Source organism: Crinia signifera, chromosome 2 (genome assembly GCF_055691185.1).
Source record: "Crinia signifera chromosome 2, ASM5569118v1, whole genome shotgun sequence".
Taxonomy (NCBI): Eukaryota; Metazoa; Chordata; class Amphibia; order Anura; family Myobatrachidae; genus Crinia; species Crinia signifera.
Genome location: NC_139218.1, coordinates 241,417,989 through 241,439,498, shown reverse-complemented (window position 1 = coordinate 241,439,498; position 21,510 = coordinate 241,417,989). Strand labels below are relative to the sequence as shown.

General features: G+C 42.1%; 1 protein-coding gene across 6 annotated transcripts in view; it reads left to right on the top strand.

Moving 5' to 3' along the window:
* The window catches only part of LOC146060654 (uncharacterized), a 483,494-nt gene that overhangs the window by 216,300 nt on the left and 245,684 nt on the right, over nucleotides 1-21,510 (top strand). For all 6 annotated transcript variants that reach the window (XM_083174095.1, XM_083174093.1, XM_083174092.1 and 3 more), the window contains 4 exons: nucleotides 10,623-10,826; nucleotides 13,007-13,197; nucleotides 14,043-14,200; nucleotides 20,179-20,278. In XM_083174095.1, the coding sequence (XP_083030221.1) occupies nucleotides 10,623-10,826; nucleotides 13,007-13,197; nucleotides 14,043-14,200; nucleotides 20,179-20,278 (653 nt within the window). The remainder of the gene's footprint in view (nucleotides 1-10,622; nucleotides 10,827-13,006; nucleotides 13,198-14,042; nucleotides 14,201-20,178; nucleotides 20,279-21,510) is intronic.

Sequence of the window (21,510 nt, the reverse complement as noted above, 5' to 3'; positions counted from 1 at the left end):
CTCGATCACATGACCAGTCTTATACTACTAATGTATACTGTAAATTGCTTCCGGGTACATGTGATCAATATTGACCAATTGCATGGCATAGATTTGAGCTGCCAGAGGTCATTCATTGCATCAAACCAGTTTTTGCAGATCACGGCACATAAGGAACCGAGCTTTACAATCAAGTCCTACAACTATGGCAACTAACTAACACTCCTACATTCTCCTTTATTGGTCCTCATTTTTGGACATTCCAGGGCAATATAGGAATGGACCTCCCCAATATAGGGGCATATACAGTGCAGTTTTTTAAAATATATATTTATTTTATATATGATATTTATTTGAATTATACTTACATAATAAATGTTACCAATTGTAAAGCAATTCAATCGATACTAGATTTTTATTATAAAAAGCGCTGCTATATTGTTTAACTTCTTGCACTGATTATCTACTTGGCGTCTTTAATGTCAGTGATATTGATAAATTACATAATGGGTTCAAGCCAAACGCCACCTCATAAAAAAATACTGTGGAAAAACTCATGTCAACCTTATTCATTTCGACCATGCCTATGTTGACCATAAGCTTGTGTCGACATTTTGACAATGTCGACCTTGAGTATGTCTACAACTTCAAGGTGCTGACTTAGACACTGTTGACCTAGACTTTTGGGCAGTATTCAATGCTTTTTGCTTGCTGTGACAGTGAGCAGTGCTGCCTGGTCCCTGTCACAACTCGCCTGGTCAGTATTCAACTGATCCCCTGCACACGATGTTTCCACCTTGCTGGGTTTTTACAGCAAGGTGGAAACGGCTTGTGTGGCCTCCAAAACATCGAGCCTCGTGGCTCCTTGCAATAGCTGCGAACATCATAGAGGGGGAACCCTCGATGTTCTTGGGATATGTTCAGTAAGGTTTGGGCCGTGGCAAATGGAATCAATGTCTGTGTACAGCTTTGTGTAGTTTAATTGTGCAGCGTCATTTAAAATTGGACAATTACTGTACCTGGCCATCTAATTAGATATGGACATGAGGCCAAGTTGTCACTGTCACAGTGTGACCATATTGTATTTTTCTACTTCATCAACTCCTTTAATACTTTGGAACGTTTGTACGGAAAGTGATTAGGATCCCAGCAGCTAGGATCCCAAAAATTAGAAGACTTTATTTGCGTAGTGTCTATTCTAAATGGTCTCATTATGTAGAGAAAAAAAAACCTCACAAAGGTGTGGCTAATTACAAGCTATAATCACCTTTATATCACATGCTGTACACCAATGTAATACATCAATGCATTAAGCAGTTAGGACAATGAAAAATGAAGTGAAGCAAAGCAAAAGTTAAGGGGCTACCCAGGGGCAAACGCAGGATTTTCAGAAGGGGGTTTCCAGAAGGGCAGAGCAAAGTACGGAGATGGACACTTAGGTGACCCAGTATATGTTTTGATGTCTCCCGGGTGGTAGGGGGTATTATATCAACCGCTCAGCATGTAGGGCCTGGATCAGTAATTTCCACTAATTACCCCTTTACTGCACAGATGGTGGGAGATGTGGTGGGAGAAGGAGGCATTGGGCTGAATGAAGGGGCCCTGATACATAACTTCCATTGTGGTAGAGGATGTTTAATATGCAGAGGAGGGGTGTATAGTGGAGTGGGCTTATTATTCATAATTTTCTGGTGGGGGGACAGCTTGCTTGACTGCAGATATCTCCAGTTCCCGGAAATAGATTTCTTAGATTTCAATGGAATTAAAAACTAGAGAATCCCACCTACCAAATGCTATTGGGGACTAGGGGATCAGAGTTCAGGAGGCAGAGCAATCTGCCAACGAGAATATAAAACTACATACCAGGTGTGTGGAGCTGGAGTAGTAACCAGCTGCTGGAAGGCTGATATCTCTGGTTCTGGGCACAGTAGAGACAAGCTGCTAGTGTCCATCTAAGGGGGAGAGTCCCAGCTTATGGAATATACCCTCAGAAAAACTCTATGTCAGATAGAACCTGAAATATCTGACTGGGAAGAGCAATTAACAGGCTTGGATGGGGACCACTGCTTTGAAGACAGATATCTCCGGTTCCCAAGGTCCGATTTAAAAAATTCTTATACCCATGGAAAGAGGGGAGCCTCAGCTTTCAGCCTAGGTCCATTAGACTCCTATAGGGGTTTCTGGGTACTCGGAAACCCCCCCTGCGTGCGCTACTGGCTACCTGATAACCTGGGAGGATAGGTTAACCACCCAGAGCATCGGTGTGGGACCCACTGTATTTCCCAGCACAAGACTTGTATTACAATTTCTTTATTTTTCATTGTTCTGCTAATACATTTTTTATATTTTAATGACTTATAAGTAGTCCAAAAACTGATTTGTTAAAGCTTAATAGAGTTTTGATTTATTAACCTTTATTAATAAGAAGGTAAATTTATTAAGTAGTATTTTTCATAGCGGCCTGGTTTTGCATATACAGGTAATATTATTGCTGCTTTAATTCCTATGAGCAATTGAGAGGCAGTTTTGAAAAGGGCTTTTTAGTTTCCTTTCTTTATTCACCGGATTCTAACAAGTGGTTTGGCCTCTTTGCTTCTGTATTGGAGATCTTATTAAGCGCCGGCATTGCTATAGCTTTACTGTACCTCTTTCCCCTATGGCCTTGTACACTGCAGAACTCCTGGTGACGTGCAGAGCCGAATTTCCCATTAGGCACGTGAGGCACGTGCCTAGGGGCGGCACATGTTTGAGGGCGGCACTTGGATGCCTCTGATGGTACTGTTAGCCCAAAATGTACCAATAACTGAAAAATATCCACTGTACTGTACTATATTCCATCTTAAATAGAGTGTAAATGGATAGGACATGCAGATACTGCCCCTGTAAACTGACCTACTTAGTAAATATGTATTCATAATAAAAGAACATGTCACAGTTAGTGGCTTTTTTATAAATCCATTATATTGGCTATTATCAAATGAGGGATTATAAGTAATCAATAAAAATAATACAATTAGGCGGCGGTGCAAACATTATTGTTGTGCCTAGGGGTGCCCTCATCCCTAAATTCGCCCCTGGTGACGTGCCACACATGGGCCTTATTTTGGTTCATTCTTTCTGACAAAATCCTTCTTAGATGGGCAAAACCATGTGCACTGCAGGTGGGGCAGATATAACATGTGCAGAGAGAATTAGATTTGGGTGGGGTTTTACTTCAAAGTGAGATCTATATTGCAGTGTAAAAATAAAGCAGTCAGTATTTTCCCTGCACAGAAACAAAATTACTCACCCAAATCTAATTCTCTCTGCACATGTTACATCTGCCCCCCCTGCAGTGCACATGGTTTTGTCCATCTAAGAAGGATTTTGTCAGAAAGAATGAACCAAAATAAGGCCCATGGTGACAAGCTAGGTAGAGTACAATGTTTTCCACCTTGCGGTGCTGGATACAGTCCTGAGTGGCATTAGATATGCCTTTAATTTCAGCTCGATTTGCCACCGTAGCATCTGCTACTTGCTGAAAGTCCCTGTTTAATCTTCCTCTGCCTACCTCAATGAAGAAATCAAATATATTTTATCTTTGGAGTAGGCAATATATTTTGTTACTATACAATATCACCATATGCTGTCTCCTTTCATTCAAGTAGAATTTAGGTGACGTTTATGTTCTGTATAAATTATGGTTAGTCTGTGCACAGTAAGTTTCCTTATTGTGCTCAGGAAATAGAGGAGGGCAAATACTAAATAATGATAATATTAAAGTTCTTTCATGCTGCAAAGTATGCACTTGTGTATATATTAGCTATATATAGTATGCACTTGTGTATATTTTAGCTATATATAGTATGCACTTGTGTATATTTTAGCTATATATAGTATGCACTTGTGTATATTTTAGCTATATTATTGTGTATTTGATATACTGTATGTGAGTATGCACAACCATGCTTTCAGACAAGACATACTGATTTATTACCATTTTAATCTTATCTACACTCCAGTGTCAACACGAATGTTGACAGGGAGAGTGTTGAAATGCCAAGTATGTCATCATGCTGCTGTTTGTCGACATTACGATAATGTTGTCATTCCCATGTTGACAAAATATACCCAAGAACACACATCTTCTCGTGAGGTCATATAGAAGAGGATTGTGGGTAAAAAATAGAGAACAAAATATAAAAAGTGACAAAATTATCTTTTAGCACCTATCATTCCCCTTACTAGCCAATCCTCTGGTAGCAGATTTACTTGCCTGGAAGAAGATGTACTTTACTTTCATGTTCATGTGTTTCATTTCTGGTTTACTTGATAAGAAAATGTTTTTCATTTATAGAGTTCTAAGTCAATTTGTTACGCATCAGTATGCACTGTGACTTCTTGTCATAATAAATTACAGTTAATAAGTCTTTGTTTTTGAAAATATATATTTTATTGAAGCAAAAAACACAGTTTACAATTTTGCCAGACATAAGTGTGAGTCAAATATAAGACACATTACGCACAGTGACAAGCAACATAGAACAGAACAAATGCAACTCAAGATTTTCATAAAATATATATGAGTACATGATGCTTGGTTATTAATGTAAATGAGATACAATTAAGAACAAAGGCAAAAGAAAACGATGTCTGGCGCTCACAATGTAATGAGAAAATCACCCAGAAGGATGCAAGCTTCCTACCAATGGGTCAGATGCATACTATAATAAATCTGTGATTGTGCTGAGGTTGGCAAAGTTGCGAAAAAACTTTACTATATATCAAAAAAGAAAAATGCCTCTTCTTCTCCTTATAAAACATAGGTGTTATTCTGGATAATTCCCTCGGATGCAAATTCGCACCCTTGTGACTCAACCAGAACCCGCCCTGAGAGTGCGAACCGGCGTTTGAAACCTTTTACACCAACTTCCCCACCTGGCATAATGCCCTGTGGGTAACGTCAGAGTAGGCAGGTCCTGAGCCAGTGCCTGGAGATGACATCAACTCCAAGCATCAGGAAATCCACCAGCCAGGACCCCTGCAATGCCAACCAACACGCTGGGGGCAAGCCTTGCACCCGGAATAGCTGCTGGGCTGCTCCAAGCCTCCGAGCATAAGTATCCATTCACCTCCTCCCTAGCTCCGCTACTGTCTGCATAGTACAGCAGACAGCAGCAGAAGCTGTATGCGCCCCCTGCCCAACCTCAGGACACTGGTGTAACAGGTCCCGGGTCGGATGACCTGGGTTACTCAGTTACACTGCCCCTGAACGCAAGATTTTTTTTTTGAGCCCATTTACACCAAGCACTAACCCAGGTTGACTCGGCAATAACCTGGGTTATTGCTTAGGTGTAAAAGGGGTATTAATCACACTGTATTTTATCTTATATGGAAGAAGTAGCTAAGCACACGTTGGCTGGGTTTCATTAATGTGAGAAAAAAGCATCTTTGAAATTGTTAACAAAAATACAGTTCTATTTTTATGATCATTATTTTCATAAATATGAGCAAAAAAAGGTCCACAATTTTACAGAGGTGAGCTGTCATCCTGGATTTGTTGCTAATGTTTTAGTACTTTGGAGGCTCTTTATAAATTCAGGCTCATTCTGTGTCAGATGCAGTCATCGCAGCCTTTTGCCACAGTCATGTCATTGGCTTTATGATAATGCAGCTACAGTAGAAAGTCCTCTGGTGTATATCTGTGCATCCTAATGTGCAAGGACTGAGACACCCACTTTCAGTGCCTGTAGATTGCTACTATACACTCTGGTCACACAACAGATACGTTCACCAGCTCTATGGTAGTGCAGTTTCTACATCGGAGTATGGCCTATTTTGTGAGCAGTTGAGTGTCCACAACCACTTGTGATATGCCTGCAAAGTGTTCTGGAGCTTGGACCTGGTATCTAATGTCATAATCAGATGGCATTTGCCACTGTAAAGTATGGGTTACTCACTACAGATTTGCATATTCACTGCTCAGCCATGTACTATACCTAATGAACATACCTCTAGTCTACGGCACTCTGATCTACACATTTGGACTATGGTAGGAGGACCAATAAACAAATACATAATGTTTTTCTTGCGTACTAACCTAGCTTTGCACTCATACATCAGTAATTCCATTAAGTTGATTTTCTTTATCCAAACATCCACTTTGGTTTTAACCCTGGATCAATATACCAACATGCCTACAGTATGGTAAACTTCAGTTTTATAATCTCAAAAATGAAAGCCTCCATAAAACCTGGAGATTTGCCCTTTGTAGACAATGCAGAAGGTATTTTGAATTACTTAAAAAAAAAATCTATTTAGAAAGTATCATTTGTTTGACCCATTTTCTCTACAGTAGCAAATCTAAGTTGATCCACCTCATGACTTCAGTCAAGTGTCTAATGTGTTTTTGTTAATTGGTGAGCATGAATTGCAGTGCGATTTTGTGGCAACTAAGTTTCGTGGCAGAAAAAGCCATTGATTTATATTACAGTATTTCAAGTTGCTGTCTGGGGTGCTTGAAGAAGGTCTGGATACACTCAGTTGATAACAAATTCTTCTTGGGAAATAAAAAAAAAAAAATTTCAGCCAAAATCTAAACAAGGTGAATATTTTGCATGTTAGAATATTTTTCTGATCTCTAGCGTCTTGTAGTGCTGTGCATCCCATGTATCTCTAACAATACTTCTAAATTCAGCTGACAGGAATGATTACAGCTTGTGAGTAATAATGCAGAGCTGACTGCCTCTAAAGGAGATGACATTACAGCTATTTCCTTTATTCCTTTCACATGCAGTAATACGCCCGTCTCTAAAGAGTCATCTTTCTTCTGGAAGACCGGTTATTAATCTTTGAGCAGTATATTTCCATATCAATTTGGACACTCATTTTCTCACTCTGGTATTATGGAACCCAGAATTTGTGTCACTTCTAATGCAGTGCAGCATGCCAGAATATGAAAAGCCATAATTACTGCTGCAGCCATTTGAAATGCTAACCAGACACTGACATTTTGAAATCTGACCAATTTCTTTGTACTCCTGAAATTAGCTGGAAAAGAGGGGGGAGATGAATTGAAATGTTGAGACACTAAGGCATTAGCTAACTCACATTGTCAAGGAACAAGAAGACAAACACAATCAAATATTACCAGATATTGGTTCACCAGATGGATCAGATTTACAATCAAATTTATTGTATTTAGTTTGCAAAACGTTTTTCTTTGTAGAGAAACGGTGTAAAATGCAGTATCATTCTTTTTCACTGGTAAATCAATTTTTCTAAATGCCATAATTGTCACCAATGTACTGTAGGCAGGCACAACACTGTTTCATGGTTAACAGATGTCATTGATTTAGTTATCTGCACTCTTTGACCTGCTTGTGAATAATTTCCTGCTTCCTTTGATTGAGCTTCCCATGACTTCGATTTGTTCCTGCCAGTCTTGAGCTACTATTAGAGGAAGGATTAATAATGATGCTTTGCACAGCTAAACCTCTTCAGATCAAAGATTAGGTTAATCAGTTTTCCTTGGAGAAGGGCTAGCATTTTATTATGATAGTTTTGCTCAGAGAAGCTACCATAGTCTGTTTCTTTCTGTCATTCGAATCATAAAGTGTGTTTAACTGGGGTTTTAGAAATCTTCTGCTTATCTGGGATGTCCTCAGAATTGTCGTGAATAGAAAACCTGTGTTGATCTTGAAGGAGACAAAATACCTGTCTACTGCTGCTGTTTAACACACAGAAGGCTTGATGTACAGTATGTGGGCACATTCAGTGGTGTTACTACGGGGGTATTGTAACATTAACCTTAGAACCCAGCTCCAGACCTTGTGTAGGAGCTGGCGCTGCATTTAAGCCACTCTCGGGGCAGCTCACATTGCCTGGGCCCCCACAGTGACTAAAATGGTGGTTTGGTATGGAGACGACGCCCCCTAACCAATGTAGCCACACCCCATTTTGCTGGCGCATGGCGCTGAAGATCTCACAACAGGTACCTATAAAGTTAGGGATGCCCACTGTGCACATCTGTATACTGCAACCACTGTACACTGTATTCACATTAAAAGTTTTAAAACCTGCTGATTTTTGACTGATGGGCATTATGAGTCTATCTATTTATAGCCCATTTTTTACCGGGAGAGAAATGTCCTGTTTTTGGGCAACAACGGATGGATCTGGGATAAGTATCCGGACCATGTGTTATAGCGGCTCTGAGGGCTGCTTTTCGGGGATTATGATTTGTGTACCTGAGGCACCCCGAAGAATAGTCCCCAATAAGTGCTGGCTGTTGAGGTTAATTGGATTGCCCCAATTAATCCATTTACCATGGTAATTTACCACAGTTAATTGGATACTAGTCTCACTTGTTTTTAAATGTTACCAAACCATTCGTGGTGATGACTCTCATGCAGATGCAGATTTAGGAGGGAATTTACTAAGGGGAAGTTTTGTGTACAGTTTGTTGCCCCATATCTAGCTCCAGACATTTAACAGGTGTATTTCAGAGGAGGGTGCTATTTTTTATGGGTAATCACAAAATATTATAGTGTTATTATTATTATTAATAATAATAATAATTGTTGTTGTTGTTGCTATTACCTTTATATTTCATTGCGATATAGAAGCCTTTTTCTGTTTATAGATATTTAAATAGATAGAAGATTCCTGCTATCTCTTATTAATAAAGTATGGTACTTGTTTCCTAGCACGGCGCCCAGATTTTCTACGTACGCTAAGGTAGTGAAATCGCATCGCATGCCGCTATATAGTGACATGCGATGCAATTTCACTCACTCCTCTTCCAGCTCACTGTTTGCCGATCTCTGCTCATCTGGATCACTGTTTACCTCATCTGGGTCACTGTTTACCCTCACTGGTAATCCCGCCCCCTGTCACATCCTCACAAAATCACTCTGTGGGTGATTTTGTGAGAGGAGAGGACGTATATTTGAGAGCTACTGATATTTTCCTGTGATTTGCTTATTTCGACTGAAATGTCATCTGCGCTGAATTTGTTTACGCTGCCTCAGTCGGAGGAGGAGGCGATAGCGTTCTTTCAAGGGCGCAACCTCTTTCCCATGTCGCAGATGTGTGATAACGGACATGCTATGAGGCTTTCTGTCTGAGAGAAGATGTGGCGCTGCCACGTTAAAGTCTGCAGATTGAAGATGAGCGTGCGAGCCGCGCACTGGTTCCCGGGGTGCCGCTTTTCTTTCGTCACCATGGTGAGATTCATTTATGCCTGGGCCCAGGAGCTGACCTCAATCCAGTTTTGCCAGGACAAGCTGGATATGTTGAAAAAGACTGCCGTCTTACATAACCGATGGATGAGAGAGGCCTGCACGTGTGACCTCCTGGCGCAACCACAGCGGCAGATTGGCGGGCCCGGGAAGATCGTGGAGGTCGATGAATCCATGTTTGTACGCAGGAAATATAATGATGGCTGCATGCTCCCACAGCATTGGGTTTTTGGCGGTATCTGCCGTGAGACGGGCCAGTGCTTCCTGTGTATGGTGCTTCGGAGAGATGCTGCCACATTGTTGGCGGTGATTGTGGACAACATCAAGGCAGGCACCACTATTTATAGTGACTGTTGGAGGGGTTACACCACAGATGAACTGCAACGTGCAGGGTATTACCATGCGCAAGTTAATCATAGGTACAATTTTGTAGATTTTGTAGACACGCAAAATATCGAGCGCCTGTGGGGCGCGTGCAAGTGGCGCAACAAAGGTTAGAGGGGTACGGCACGCCACATGTTGAAGTCGTACCTCCAAGAATTTATTTGGAGGCAAACATTGAGTGCAGAGAACCCTTTTGAAAGAGCCCTGTTCGCACTGACCCTCCTTCCTAAAGAGGACTGATGTTTTAATTATTATCTTTTTATTGTAAATTATTAGTGATTTATTATAATATATTTTATCTTTCTTATCTTTGTTGTAATTGAATCATTATTATTATTATCTTTATCATGCTTTTTCATATATTTCAGTAAAAATTACAGTTCTTTGTTAACACTTGTCGTCATTACTGTCTCAGATGTATGATATGGCTGGTGTGAATGTGTTCCTAAAACACCCCCACCATCCACGCCAGCCCGAAGCGTGGCAAACGCAGCGAGCCCCGCGAGGGGTGGCGGAATGCGTCCTCTGACCTTTTCATACCCCCACTATCCACGTCGGCGTGGAGTTGATTTTATATAGTGTGGCGAGGGCAGCGAGCCACCGAGCCCGAAGCACCCATTACATGCTATAATATGCACATATCACATGTCATTACATTACATGGCATAGTAAGCACCCATCACAGCTCATGGCATGGTAGCTTATACAATCAAATATCGCATTGCATCGCGTTTGGTGCCATGCGATCCTGTGCGATATTTAATTGTATAAGCACTCCTGTGCACTTAACATGGACATCGCTTCGCCTCGCATCTCATCGCACGCATCTCACAACACTATACATGGTACGCGATGCGATTTTCCTATGCAGAATAGCCCACTAAGCTATTTGCTTAGTGGGCGCCGTGCTAGGAAGCAAGTACCTAAAATATTTATTTTTGCCTTGTCCCATCTTTTGTAAATGTGCAATGTAATTACTTGTTGTTGTTTTCTTTTCTTACTTGAATTGACTTAATTTATTTTGTACTTCTCTTTCAGAGCAAGAACTGGCAGCCACTGATGAAAACTGGCAGCGTAGCTTAGAGGATCAAGCAGTGATTACTGCGATACAGAATTGCTGGCTAACACAATTGTCAGAAGATAGTGCACATCTTTTAAAGTCATTTGTGGCTGCTGAATGGCCAAATACAGTAAATTTCCTAAATAACTCACATGGCAATAACATGGTTGCCAATAATTCAGGTATGTTTTGCACTAATTACAAAATAACCATATTATGCAAATGTAGTTCATGTAGTAACGCAGTTTAACCATAATACAATAAATAAATGAACTGCAGCTAACCTCTGGTACAAAAAACAAACAAAAAAGGCTGATAGCACGGTATATACCAGATTGTTATTATCAGACTATCCAGTTAGGGACCCTTTTTTGGGTGGTTAAAAGGTCCCACCTTCAGGGTAAATTTACTAAAATGGGAATTTTGTTGAAGACAGAATGTTGCCCGTAGCAACCGATTAGATTCTATCAGGGCCGGACTGGGACCAGAAATCGGCCGTGGCATTTTGAGCACACTTGCCCACCTGCAGCAGGCAGGATAATTGCATTACACATTGTGCCTTTAGAACGATTCGCTTCGGGCACGGTGGCTCACTGCGCTCGCCACACTATATAAAATCAACTCCATGCGTAGTTGGATAGTAGGGGTATGAAAAAATGGGGTGCATTTAACATGGGAGCCCAGATAATACATAAGTACCAATATGCTTAATACTGTACATTACACACCTTTCATAACACTTTAGGAGGACCACAGTCACTCTCAAGAATCTAACTTTTTTTTTTCTTCATACTGTAAATGTGGCTAACTTAGCACTGCAGAACTACAAGTCCCATCAGCAGGGTCTAACAATGTAAAAGATCCCTACAAGCAGATCGCTACAAGCAGAAAAATAATAATAAAAATCACCCAGTCCCACATTCCACCCACTTTCTCTCTCTCTCACTGACCCTCTCCCAGGCTCCGGATCTCAGGGAAGCACCAGAGGCTCTCTCCCCACCAGCGCTCCTTGCACCAAACTATACTTAAGATGTTGCACGCCTAGCCTCTCAGCACATCCGGTCCATGCAGATCGCGGTCACACACTGTCCACTTAGCTCCCACCATCTGCGCCGCTCAGAGCGGAAGGCTCAGTCGCGGTCGCTTAATGACTTCATGACTCGGATGTGTCATGACGTAGATATGCAAATTAAATGGATGGAGAAATCAGCCCACAAGGCCATCGGCCCTTCTGGCATTTGCCAGAAGGGCCAGATGGCCAGATGGCCAGTCCGGCCCTGGATTCTATTATCTTCTAGAAGGTGCTAAATAAGGACATGGTTGACACTCAAAAGGTCAACACAGGTTTTTCACATTTTTTTTATTTAGACCGACTTTATTCATACTTTACTATCCAAGTGGGCAAAGCGTAAGAATATAATAGTGTGCCCGAAGAGTGGCAAGTGCAGCGAGGGACCCAGTACACTTATAAGGTGGCCATGGTGACATATGTCAACATACCAAAACGTGAAAATTGTGTGTTGACCTTTTGATTGTCGACCATGTCCTTGTCGATCTTAAGCATGTGTCAAACTTTTGTCAATGTCGACCTATGGTATGTCCGCCTAGTCACTGTCAACCATTAGTAGTCGGTATTCATCAATTTGTCTTTGTATTCAATCGTGGGATTTTAGTCCTTCTTCGCCCATCCTTTTTTTCCTTTTATGGGTGAAAAATTACAAAAAATTACTTAAAAATGTGCCCATGTCGAACTTTTAGCCTAGGCAACTCCCCCAGTCTGCTGAATATGCAGGTCAATTTTGGCTATATAGCCAACGAGCCACATGTTCAACAGTTAGTATGTGGGGAGTGGGGTTAGGTTTAGGCATCGGGATATGGTTATGGTTAATCACTAGTGGGGATGGTTAGAGTCAAGCTGCAGGGTGGGGGGAGGTTTAGGGTCAGGCTACGGGAATGGAGGGTTTGGGTATTCTGAGCACCGGCATCCCCATCCCTCATCCCTATGTATCCCATGTACATTTGTTTTACTGATTTCAGTATTATACACCTGCACATAAAATGAGTATATATATGACATGCTTCATTTGTGATTTACCGAACATGTACGTTTGTAAAATGAAAGGAACAGTCATTGAGGGCTCTGTATGTCATCACATTTTCAAAGAGATATTGAGCTAATTAAATGAGTGTATGAATATGTATGAATAGGAATTGTGCGCGGTTTATGACAGTAACAATGATTATACTAAGAGTAAATGCTCATGTTAAAAAAGCAGAGGCTATTTTTTGTAAATGAGCTTTTTTAGTGTGCTGCAGTATAAACTATTTTCTGCCACTAAATCTGTTATGTCTTTGGCTCCAGATGGTCTGATCCCTGCAGTCATTGTTGCAAAATATGGTCCTGGACAGCAGGTTCCCTCATCTGAATGTTTAGAAGAAGGCAATGTCCCGAGTGCCATAATAAAAGCTGCAGAAAAATGTCATATTTTTCCAAGTAACACATTTGTATTCAAAGTTTCCCATCTGGTTCAGCTGGCACCAAAGTACCAAACAGTAAGTACAGATGTAGCTCATAATGACTAATTTGAATGCATCATCAAAGTTATTGGAATGATTGCTCTTGCTGCAGGCTAGATATCTATGAAGTACAGGCATCTAGCATACCATGTACACTATCAGCAGACATGTCCCAGCTATCCCCCAGCTAGCGGAGCCTTGGGACTGACTGTAACAGAACAGATTTTTTTATACCAGTAACTGAGGGACATCTTTCAGTACAAAACATCCATCGTCTTACAGGTGATGGTAATGCAGAATGTGAAGTCTCAACTAAATGGCTTTTGGATTGCAGTTGCCATTTACTTATTAGACAAAGGACGCATCATGGCCACGAGAAAGATGGATGTGATGGCAATGTATTTTGCACTAATGCAGGGAAGACCCTTTTCCACTTCAGCAATAAACTAGATTATTGTTCAGTTAGCACATTTTGCAGCTCATTGCAAAAAGGGTCACCAAAAAATATCCTAGGTCCAGTGACCAGGGAATCCAACTTGGGTAGAAGACAGGAATGGTTCTAGGAAGGATTCGGGTAACAGGGCAGTATAAACTGGTCACCCAGGTGAGGAGTCATCCGATCCAGGTCCCGTTAAAACTAAAAGCATAGGTTGCTTCGAGATGACATTCTCCAAGCACCAGCAGAAAAGAAGCACCGTACACATGGGTCAATGCGGTGGTGTCAAAGGGTCTGTCCAGTGTTGTAACAATGTTCAAAAACCCAATTCAGACCCAGGATTTACGTGGGAAAAGGGACATTAGTGGAATCACCAATACCCATGACATAAATATGGAATGAGGGAAGTAAATGACATACTATTATATTTTATTTCTGTGCACAGGTGGTGGTAACAGGGCCTGCAGGATGCGGGAAGACTTCATGTATCCAAACGTTCCTGGAAACACTCAGAGAAGAAGGGAAAACAGTCAAGACAGATACTGTGTACACCAAAGCCCTCCAGTCGGAGCACTTTTTGGGGTTCATGGATAAAAGTGCTGGGTAAGAATGATCTGAATTGTCAAGTGCTTCTAGTGATTCTAGAAGAGACTGTACTGTTACAACATGCATTTTTATGTGTGTTATTGCTCTGCCATACATAATGCTGTTTTGATTTAGGCTAGGTGAGAATCTATGTAAAATGCTTTCTAACCTACTTTTGTGCTTTTTATCTTTTCCAAGATGCTGATTTGTATGGTTTTAACATAATTAAGATGGTGCTGTTACTGATTGTAGCCTAAAATGTATCCAAGACATACCTCCCAACTGTTCCAATTTTCACGTCCCACCCGCAGCCGACAGTGGGGCAGATGTATTAAGCTTTAACAAGAGATAAATCCAAGGGTGATCAGGAGAGAAAAACGTCCAGCCAATCACCTGCCAACTGCCATGTTACAGCTTGTAAAAGTCAGTAAGGAGCTGATTGGCTGGACGTTTATCTCTCCTGATCACCCTGGTATTTATCTCTTGTTAAGGCTTAATACATCTGCCCCAGTGTCCCGTGGTGGGGGTGGGGGTGGGGGGGTGGCAGTTGAGACTCTCCCCTACTGGCATAGCAGAGCAGCGGGGAATAGACGAAAGTGCACAGCATCTGATCATTGAAGAGAGGGACAGGGGGCATGGTTGGCAGGTTACACAGCACTGTCCATGCCCCCCATAGCAGTGACAATGGTGTGTTTCCTCGCAGGAGTGTTGCAATAATAGGCCACACCCCAACAGCAAGGCCACACCCCCTAATTATATGTGCACACATTTGCCCCACCTGCTCACTGATTTAAGGTTGGAAGGTACAGTATGTCCAAGGGCGGGCTGTAAAATGGAGGAAAAAAAGGAAAAATACTGACAGTTTTTTCAGGCGCTCCACTCTATTATAAATTCAACGATGTATCCCGATGGTGTTCCTCAATAAAGAAGGAAATAACCAAAATAGTGTGTTACCCCAATATTTTGAATATCACACAAAAGAATCCCCAAGTGGGGAACCGTACCCTCTATTTAGGTCCACTTTTTCAAGCAGACCCTCTGCGCTCAATGGGAGGGAGTGTTCCACTCCGGATTGCAATCTTCTATCTCTTTCGTATTGGTCACCATGTAGAGAGAACAAAGATTTGCCTCCAATGGTGAAATACAGTTTTATTCTATAAAATACAGGTTTAAAATACAAAAATAGGTACACACGATGGACTCTCACCAGAATAAATTGTCCACAATATTGTTTCTCAATAATGCCTTGAGAAAGGACAAAATTAGTTTGAAACGCGTTGGCAGCAGGGACTTGCATCCAGTGGACCCATCACCAGGAAGATTTCCATCCTCAGCATCCAGGGACGCCTGTGGTTTTTCCATTCTTTTGCTGTTTTGTCTACAGTATTGTGGACAATTTATTCTGGTAAGAGTCCATCGTGTGTACCCATTTTTGTATTTTAAACCTGTATTTTATAGAATAAAACTGTATTTCACCATTGGAGGCAAATCTTTGTTCTCTCTTTGTTAAATGGATCAAGGTACAGTAAAATCACCTGTGCCCAAGCTTGGTTATCCTTACAACCAGTACTGTTGGAGTACCTTGAGGACTGCGTTAGAACATTTTGAATAAGGTATTACAGGCGGCTACTGCATCTGCTGCCAACTATAGCCACTTTGCGTGTGACTCTGAACAATCCCTGTATGTTATGCAGAGGCAAGTTAGTAGTTTAAAATACTTCTGCTGAGTAAGTACTGTCAGTGGAGTCACAAAGAAAGAAGTCATAATGACTGAATGAACTAGAATCACCTCTGAATTAAACTTGCTGACAATATAAAAAGGTTAAAGAAGATTTTAGGAGCAACAAATATCAGGCATGAGGATCAGCAGAGTAAAGCCGTATACACACGTACATATTGCTGGGCGATATAATGGTCAGCGATCATATCATCCAGTGTCCCATTTCTTATGAAAATAGTACACTCTGCCAGGGGAAGACCATTGCGGGGCTGGTCCCGGGAGCGTGCTCCTGGCAACAGTCGCCACGTACACACCGTAGGCTCAGCAACCATATCCTCGGTGATTCTTGCTAGAATCGCCCCGTGTCTACGGGGCCTGACTGGCGATGCCTTCGGTGATGTGCAGCTGAGTTTGGGACATGCTGATTTACACAAGTGATTTATTCCAAAGATTGATTTGACTATTTTTTATGCGTCTTTTTATTAATTTAGATTTTATATTAAGTAACTATAATGTCTCTTGAGTTCAGAAGTTTTAAACCAATTTAGCTTTTTTCAAATTAGACCAGCAACATTCCCTTACCCTCATAAGCATTTTATAATTGGAATACTACTATGGTACCTTTTTATCTCTTTACATTTTATAATGGGAAATTCAATTGCTGCAAAAAAAGAAAAAAAACACTACATTCCTGAGTTCTGTGTTTATAACAATAGGGCACAATATATACAACATACGGTACTTGTTTCCTAACATGGCACCCGTCGGGGTTGATCGCATGCCTTAAGTTAAGGTACTCAAGGCATGCGTTCGACGCTGTCAACACGATTTTCTGTCAATTACCAGCTTTAATTGCCGGTAAAGAGAAAATTGCGTTTATCGCGTCCATTATAATGGCACGCGATGCGACCAACGCGATCAACGCGATTTTCCCATAGAGAACAATGTTAAATGAGTTTTAAAGTTGAAATCGCGTTGATCGTGTCGATCGCATGCCAATATAATGGCATGCGATGCGATCATCGCGATCAATGCGATTTTACATAGGGAACAATGGGAAATGGGCCAATATGGCCAATTTCTCATTGTATATGCCCCCTCATTTGTATTAAGTATGCTTAATGCCCCCCCCCCCATTGTTAAAGCCACCCCACTATTGACGCCAACCCGAAGCGTGGCGAGCGCAGCGAGCCCGTGAAGGGCGGCGGTACGCATCCTCCGACCTTTTCATACCCCCACTATCCACGTCGGCTTGGAGTTGATTTTATAAAGTGTGGCGAGCGCAGCGAGCCACCAAGCCCGGAGCGTGGCGAGCGCAGCGAGCCCCGTGAGGGGACGCATATACTTGTGAAGTTATGCGCATCCCCACGCGGGGCTCGCTGCGCTCGCCACACTTTATAAATTCAACTCCACGCCGATGTGGATAGTGGGGGTATGAAAAGGTCGGAGGACGTGTACCGCCGCCCCTCACGGGCTTGCTGCGCTCGCCACACTTCGGGTTGGCGTCAATAGTGGGGTGGCGTTAACAATGGGGGGCATTTCACCCATGTGGGGGGTTTGCAATGAAAATGGGGGGTTTGGGGGCTTTTTACATTGAAATCATCGCGAGCGAACCGGCGATGCGAGGGGCTGCGGTTGACTTCCAACTGTGTCCATGTCGACTGTGTCGACATTCAGGTAAAAAAAAAAACCAGTGAAAAAAACCATGTCAACCTCGCAACCTGTCGACCTAATGCATGTGTCGACCTAAACCAATGTCGACCTTGTCCCATGTTGACCTAGACACCTGTCGACCTTCACCCATGTCGACCTAGAACCATGTCGACCTAGTTGCCTGTCGACCCAACAGAGTCAACCTAATGACTGTCAACCTAAGTCAGGTCTACAATACGATCCACACCCGTTTGTTTGCTCGCTGGTAAAAATCTGACAGCCAGCCCCTGAATGTCAGTTTGTAATCTGCTCATGGGTGAATAGAAACCAGTGCCCAGCAGAAAGGTTCTTTCTGGTGCTGTGCTAGAAATCTGTTAAATAAATGACTGCTGTAATGCCACTGTGCAGCTGATATTTATAGGCATATTAAGCTGCTATTGGCAGCTCATGTTAGGCAAATACCTGCCAGTTATTGTACATAGATTCTGCTGCTCCATAGGCTGCATGCAAAATCTGCATTTTGAAGTTAATATTTGGAAACTGACAGACTAGAAGCTTAATTAAATCTTCCTCTTTGTGCATTTTTTCCGCCTGAACCCATGAGCAGAGTACTCACCCACATGGATGAAGCCTGCAATAATAACTAAGTTTAGGCACTATGGGGAAATTTAGAATTAGGCACTTAGAAGGGGGCTTAGTGTTGGGGTGGCGGTTATGTTTAGGTGGTGGTGTATGGGAGTTATGGATAGTCACTAGTGGATAGGATTAGGCTATCGGGGGGTTTTGGGGAGGGAGGAAGGGGGTGGCAGGTAAAATGTGAGTATACTATCCTAACCTCTATTGGGATACCGGCATTGGTTTTCCGATCAGGAATATCTATCCCAATTGCATCAGCATTTTATCACAGAATGGTACCTGCATTCTGAGCATGCACAATGCAGAGGATCTCTGCAAACGGGTGCAGGCTCAACTGCATAGTTGCCTACCCTCCTGCATTCTGCAGGAGACTCCCTGAAATAACAGCAATCTCCCTCTCTCCCTCATTAGTCTAGCAATCTCCCTCATTTCACCTAGCCCACATTACACTGTTACATTTTTGGGAAAAAGGAATGAGAGACAGATACATTTAAATTGAGTCATCAGCACCATTTCCCAGCACTTTACCAAGTATAGTAGCTCTTACTAATTGCTTTGGGGCTCATCTACCTTTGAATATAAGTCATTTTAAAAGATTCCTCTGCAATGTAGCAATACACCTCAATGCGTCTAGGTGTAACGTGCACACTCTCTTTACACAATCTGTATATATGGAACTAGCCACGCCCTTTGTGTGGAGCATGACACGCCCCCTCAATGTGGCACATTGCAAAATTCTATTACCAACTATAACAGGGTTGCCGACTTTAACATTCTCCTCTCCGGGAGAAGCCCGGAGAGGAGAGTTGCAGCAGCCGCTCAGGGGGCGGGGCTTACGAGTGACATCACTAAGCCCCGCCCCCTTACTGTTAAAAGCATCGAATTTAGGGATCTCCATGGAGGGGGCGGGGCTAAAATGACACGATTGTGCCGTTTTAGCTCCGCCCCCTCCTCTGAGACCCGAGGATTGCGGCATTTTAATGCCGTGATCCGGGGGTCAGCGGGGGTCCCCCCTGAATCCGGGAGGGTTGCCCACCCTTCCGGGGGCCGGGAGGGGGTACCCGATTTTCGGGAGACTCCCGGAAATTCCGGGAGGGTCGGCAACCCTGAACTATAATCTCCCTGAAACTAGTTTTCAAAAGTAGGCAAGGTTGCTCAAATGCTTTGTTTTACTTCAGTATGGCCATTGGCCACTATATATATATTTGACATATCCTCTATACTTCTGGATTGTTTGTTCCCTGCCTCATTCATAACAGTGAATCGCTCCCTATGGGCTTTATTTTTATTTCTTACACAGTTTCTACACAGGTTCAAGTCTCATAGGAGTTGTCTTTGTCAAGACTAGTTACTGTTCCTGTAAGATTCAAAACTGTAAACACAGAAGGAATAGAAAAGAGCCATCAGGTTGAGCTGTAAATGTCACACTGTAGAGAAGGGAATATTCATTAATATGTAATGAAGCATATACGTATTTCCTCCTTCCCTCCTTTTTTCAGGTAAACTAGCATATACAGTATTTTTTTTTAAATGTGTAAAAATACAATAAAGGAGGGTACTTCCTTTCAAAGCCAGTTATTGTTTATTAAATATACCCCTCACAATTGATTTGCAAAACTTAGAATTAAATATCCTCGATAAAAAAATAACAAAACAGGGTATAAATGATATTGTAGCTTGTGACATGGGGGTTTCCTTGTTTTACACATCCCTACAGAAGCAAATTATGCATATTTTCAGCAAAGCATTGGTTGCTTAGATATTATTTATGTTGTGCTTATAGTTTGGATAATAAAGTATGTCATGGATGAAGGTTGTGATTTATATCCATGATTATCAAAAAAAAAAATTCAAACCATAGCTTTATTTAGATGGCGCTTAACAACTTTTACTGCATGGTAAGAACTAGAAGTAGAACTCTTTCCCAAATAATGATGCCATTACCCTACTACAGATTGCCAATTCAGCACTACTCTTTCTTTTTCAGATGGATCGATGGACTGTTGCCACAATTGCTAAGAACATATTGTCAGCCATGTTCAATAGTTGATAATAATCAAGTGAACATTCTTCACTTGGATGGAGAGGTGAAGAATAGCACACAACAAACATGTTAGACAACAATAGGTGATAACAAAGCTTGTCTTGAAGAGAGCCCAGACATCTTTTTTATATATAGTTTGTATTAGTCATCATTGTTTACTAATCGCTTCATATAGAAGCAACGCTATAAGTAGGTAAAGAAATAACACAGTGAGGAGTATTCAATGCATTTCTTCTCCATGTGCAGCGAATCCTGTTTAAGATTCACTGCACATTTGCAGGGTTCCGGAGGGCTGCAGCATTCGCTGCCAGCCCTCCCTGTCACCCTATTCTATGCCACAGGGGCGGCAGGCAGGGAGATGTAAGCCTCTCTGTGGGGGAGAAGTGCTCTCGGGGACACAGGCAGCGGAAGCTGCCCCCCCCCCCCCGGGAGAGCTGGCAGGGGACAGGGGTAGGGAGCCGCTGCACTGGTCCCACTCGTAATAAGCCGGGGCTAGTGTGAAGTGAATATATGAATATATAATGAGTGGCTCCCGGCCCCCTGCTAGCGAATGTGTAAAAAATAAAAATACAAAAAAAAAATTAAATATATATTAATATATATTAATGTGCTTCAAGCACATGAAAATAAAATAGCATACCCCTTCACAAAAAAAATAATCTGATTTTTTGACACCAAAAATAAATAAAAAAACACCTTTATTTTAAAAGATCACTTTCCAGTTCACCTAAAAAAAATGTTGAATGCAAAACGGTGAATAATGGCGAATATCATGCTGAAAGCAATTCTCCATCCTAGCATTGAATACATTTTCGGGCAATCCCAGTGAAAACCCCATTGAAATACACCAGCGGATTGCAGCATTCACTGTTCGCTTTCGGCGAACAGTGAACATTGAATAGGGTGAATCAGATTTTCAGTGAAAAAGATTCACTGCAAGGAGTGAAACAGCCCAATTTGCCGAAAAAAACAAAAGGGTGAATCGGGAGCATTGAATACTATGGGTGAAATGTAATCGGGTGAGATAATCAGAAAGCCAGAGAATTGGTAAAAAATCTCCAATTTCCAGCACGCGCTCAGATGCTGCCCGGCTTTTCCCGACCACGGCTGTGCAGACACCCCGCCACATTGCCTGCTCTCCAAGATGTTGGTCGCAGGCTGCTTAGCCCTCCTCACTGTCAGTGCCCAGCCCCCCTCCTCACTGTCATACACCCCCCGGACACACCGTCTGCTCGGCTCCCGGCCCCCGGCCGCACCGCCCATGTAAGTAAATAT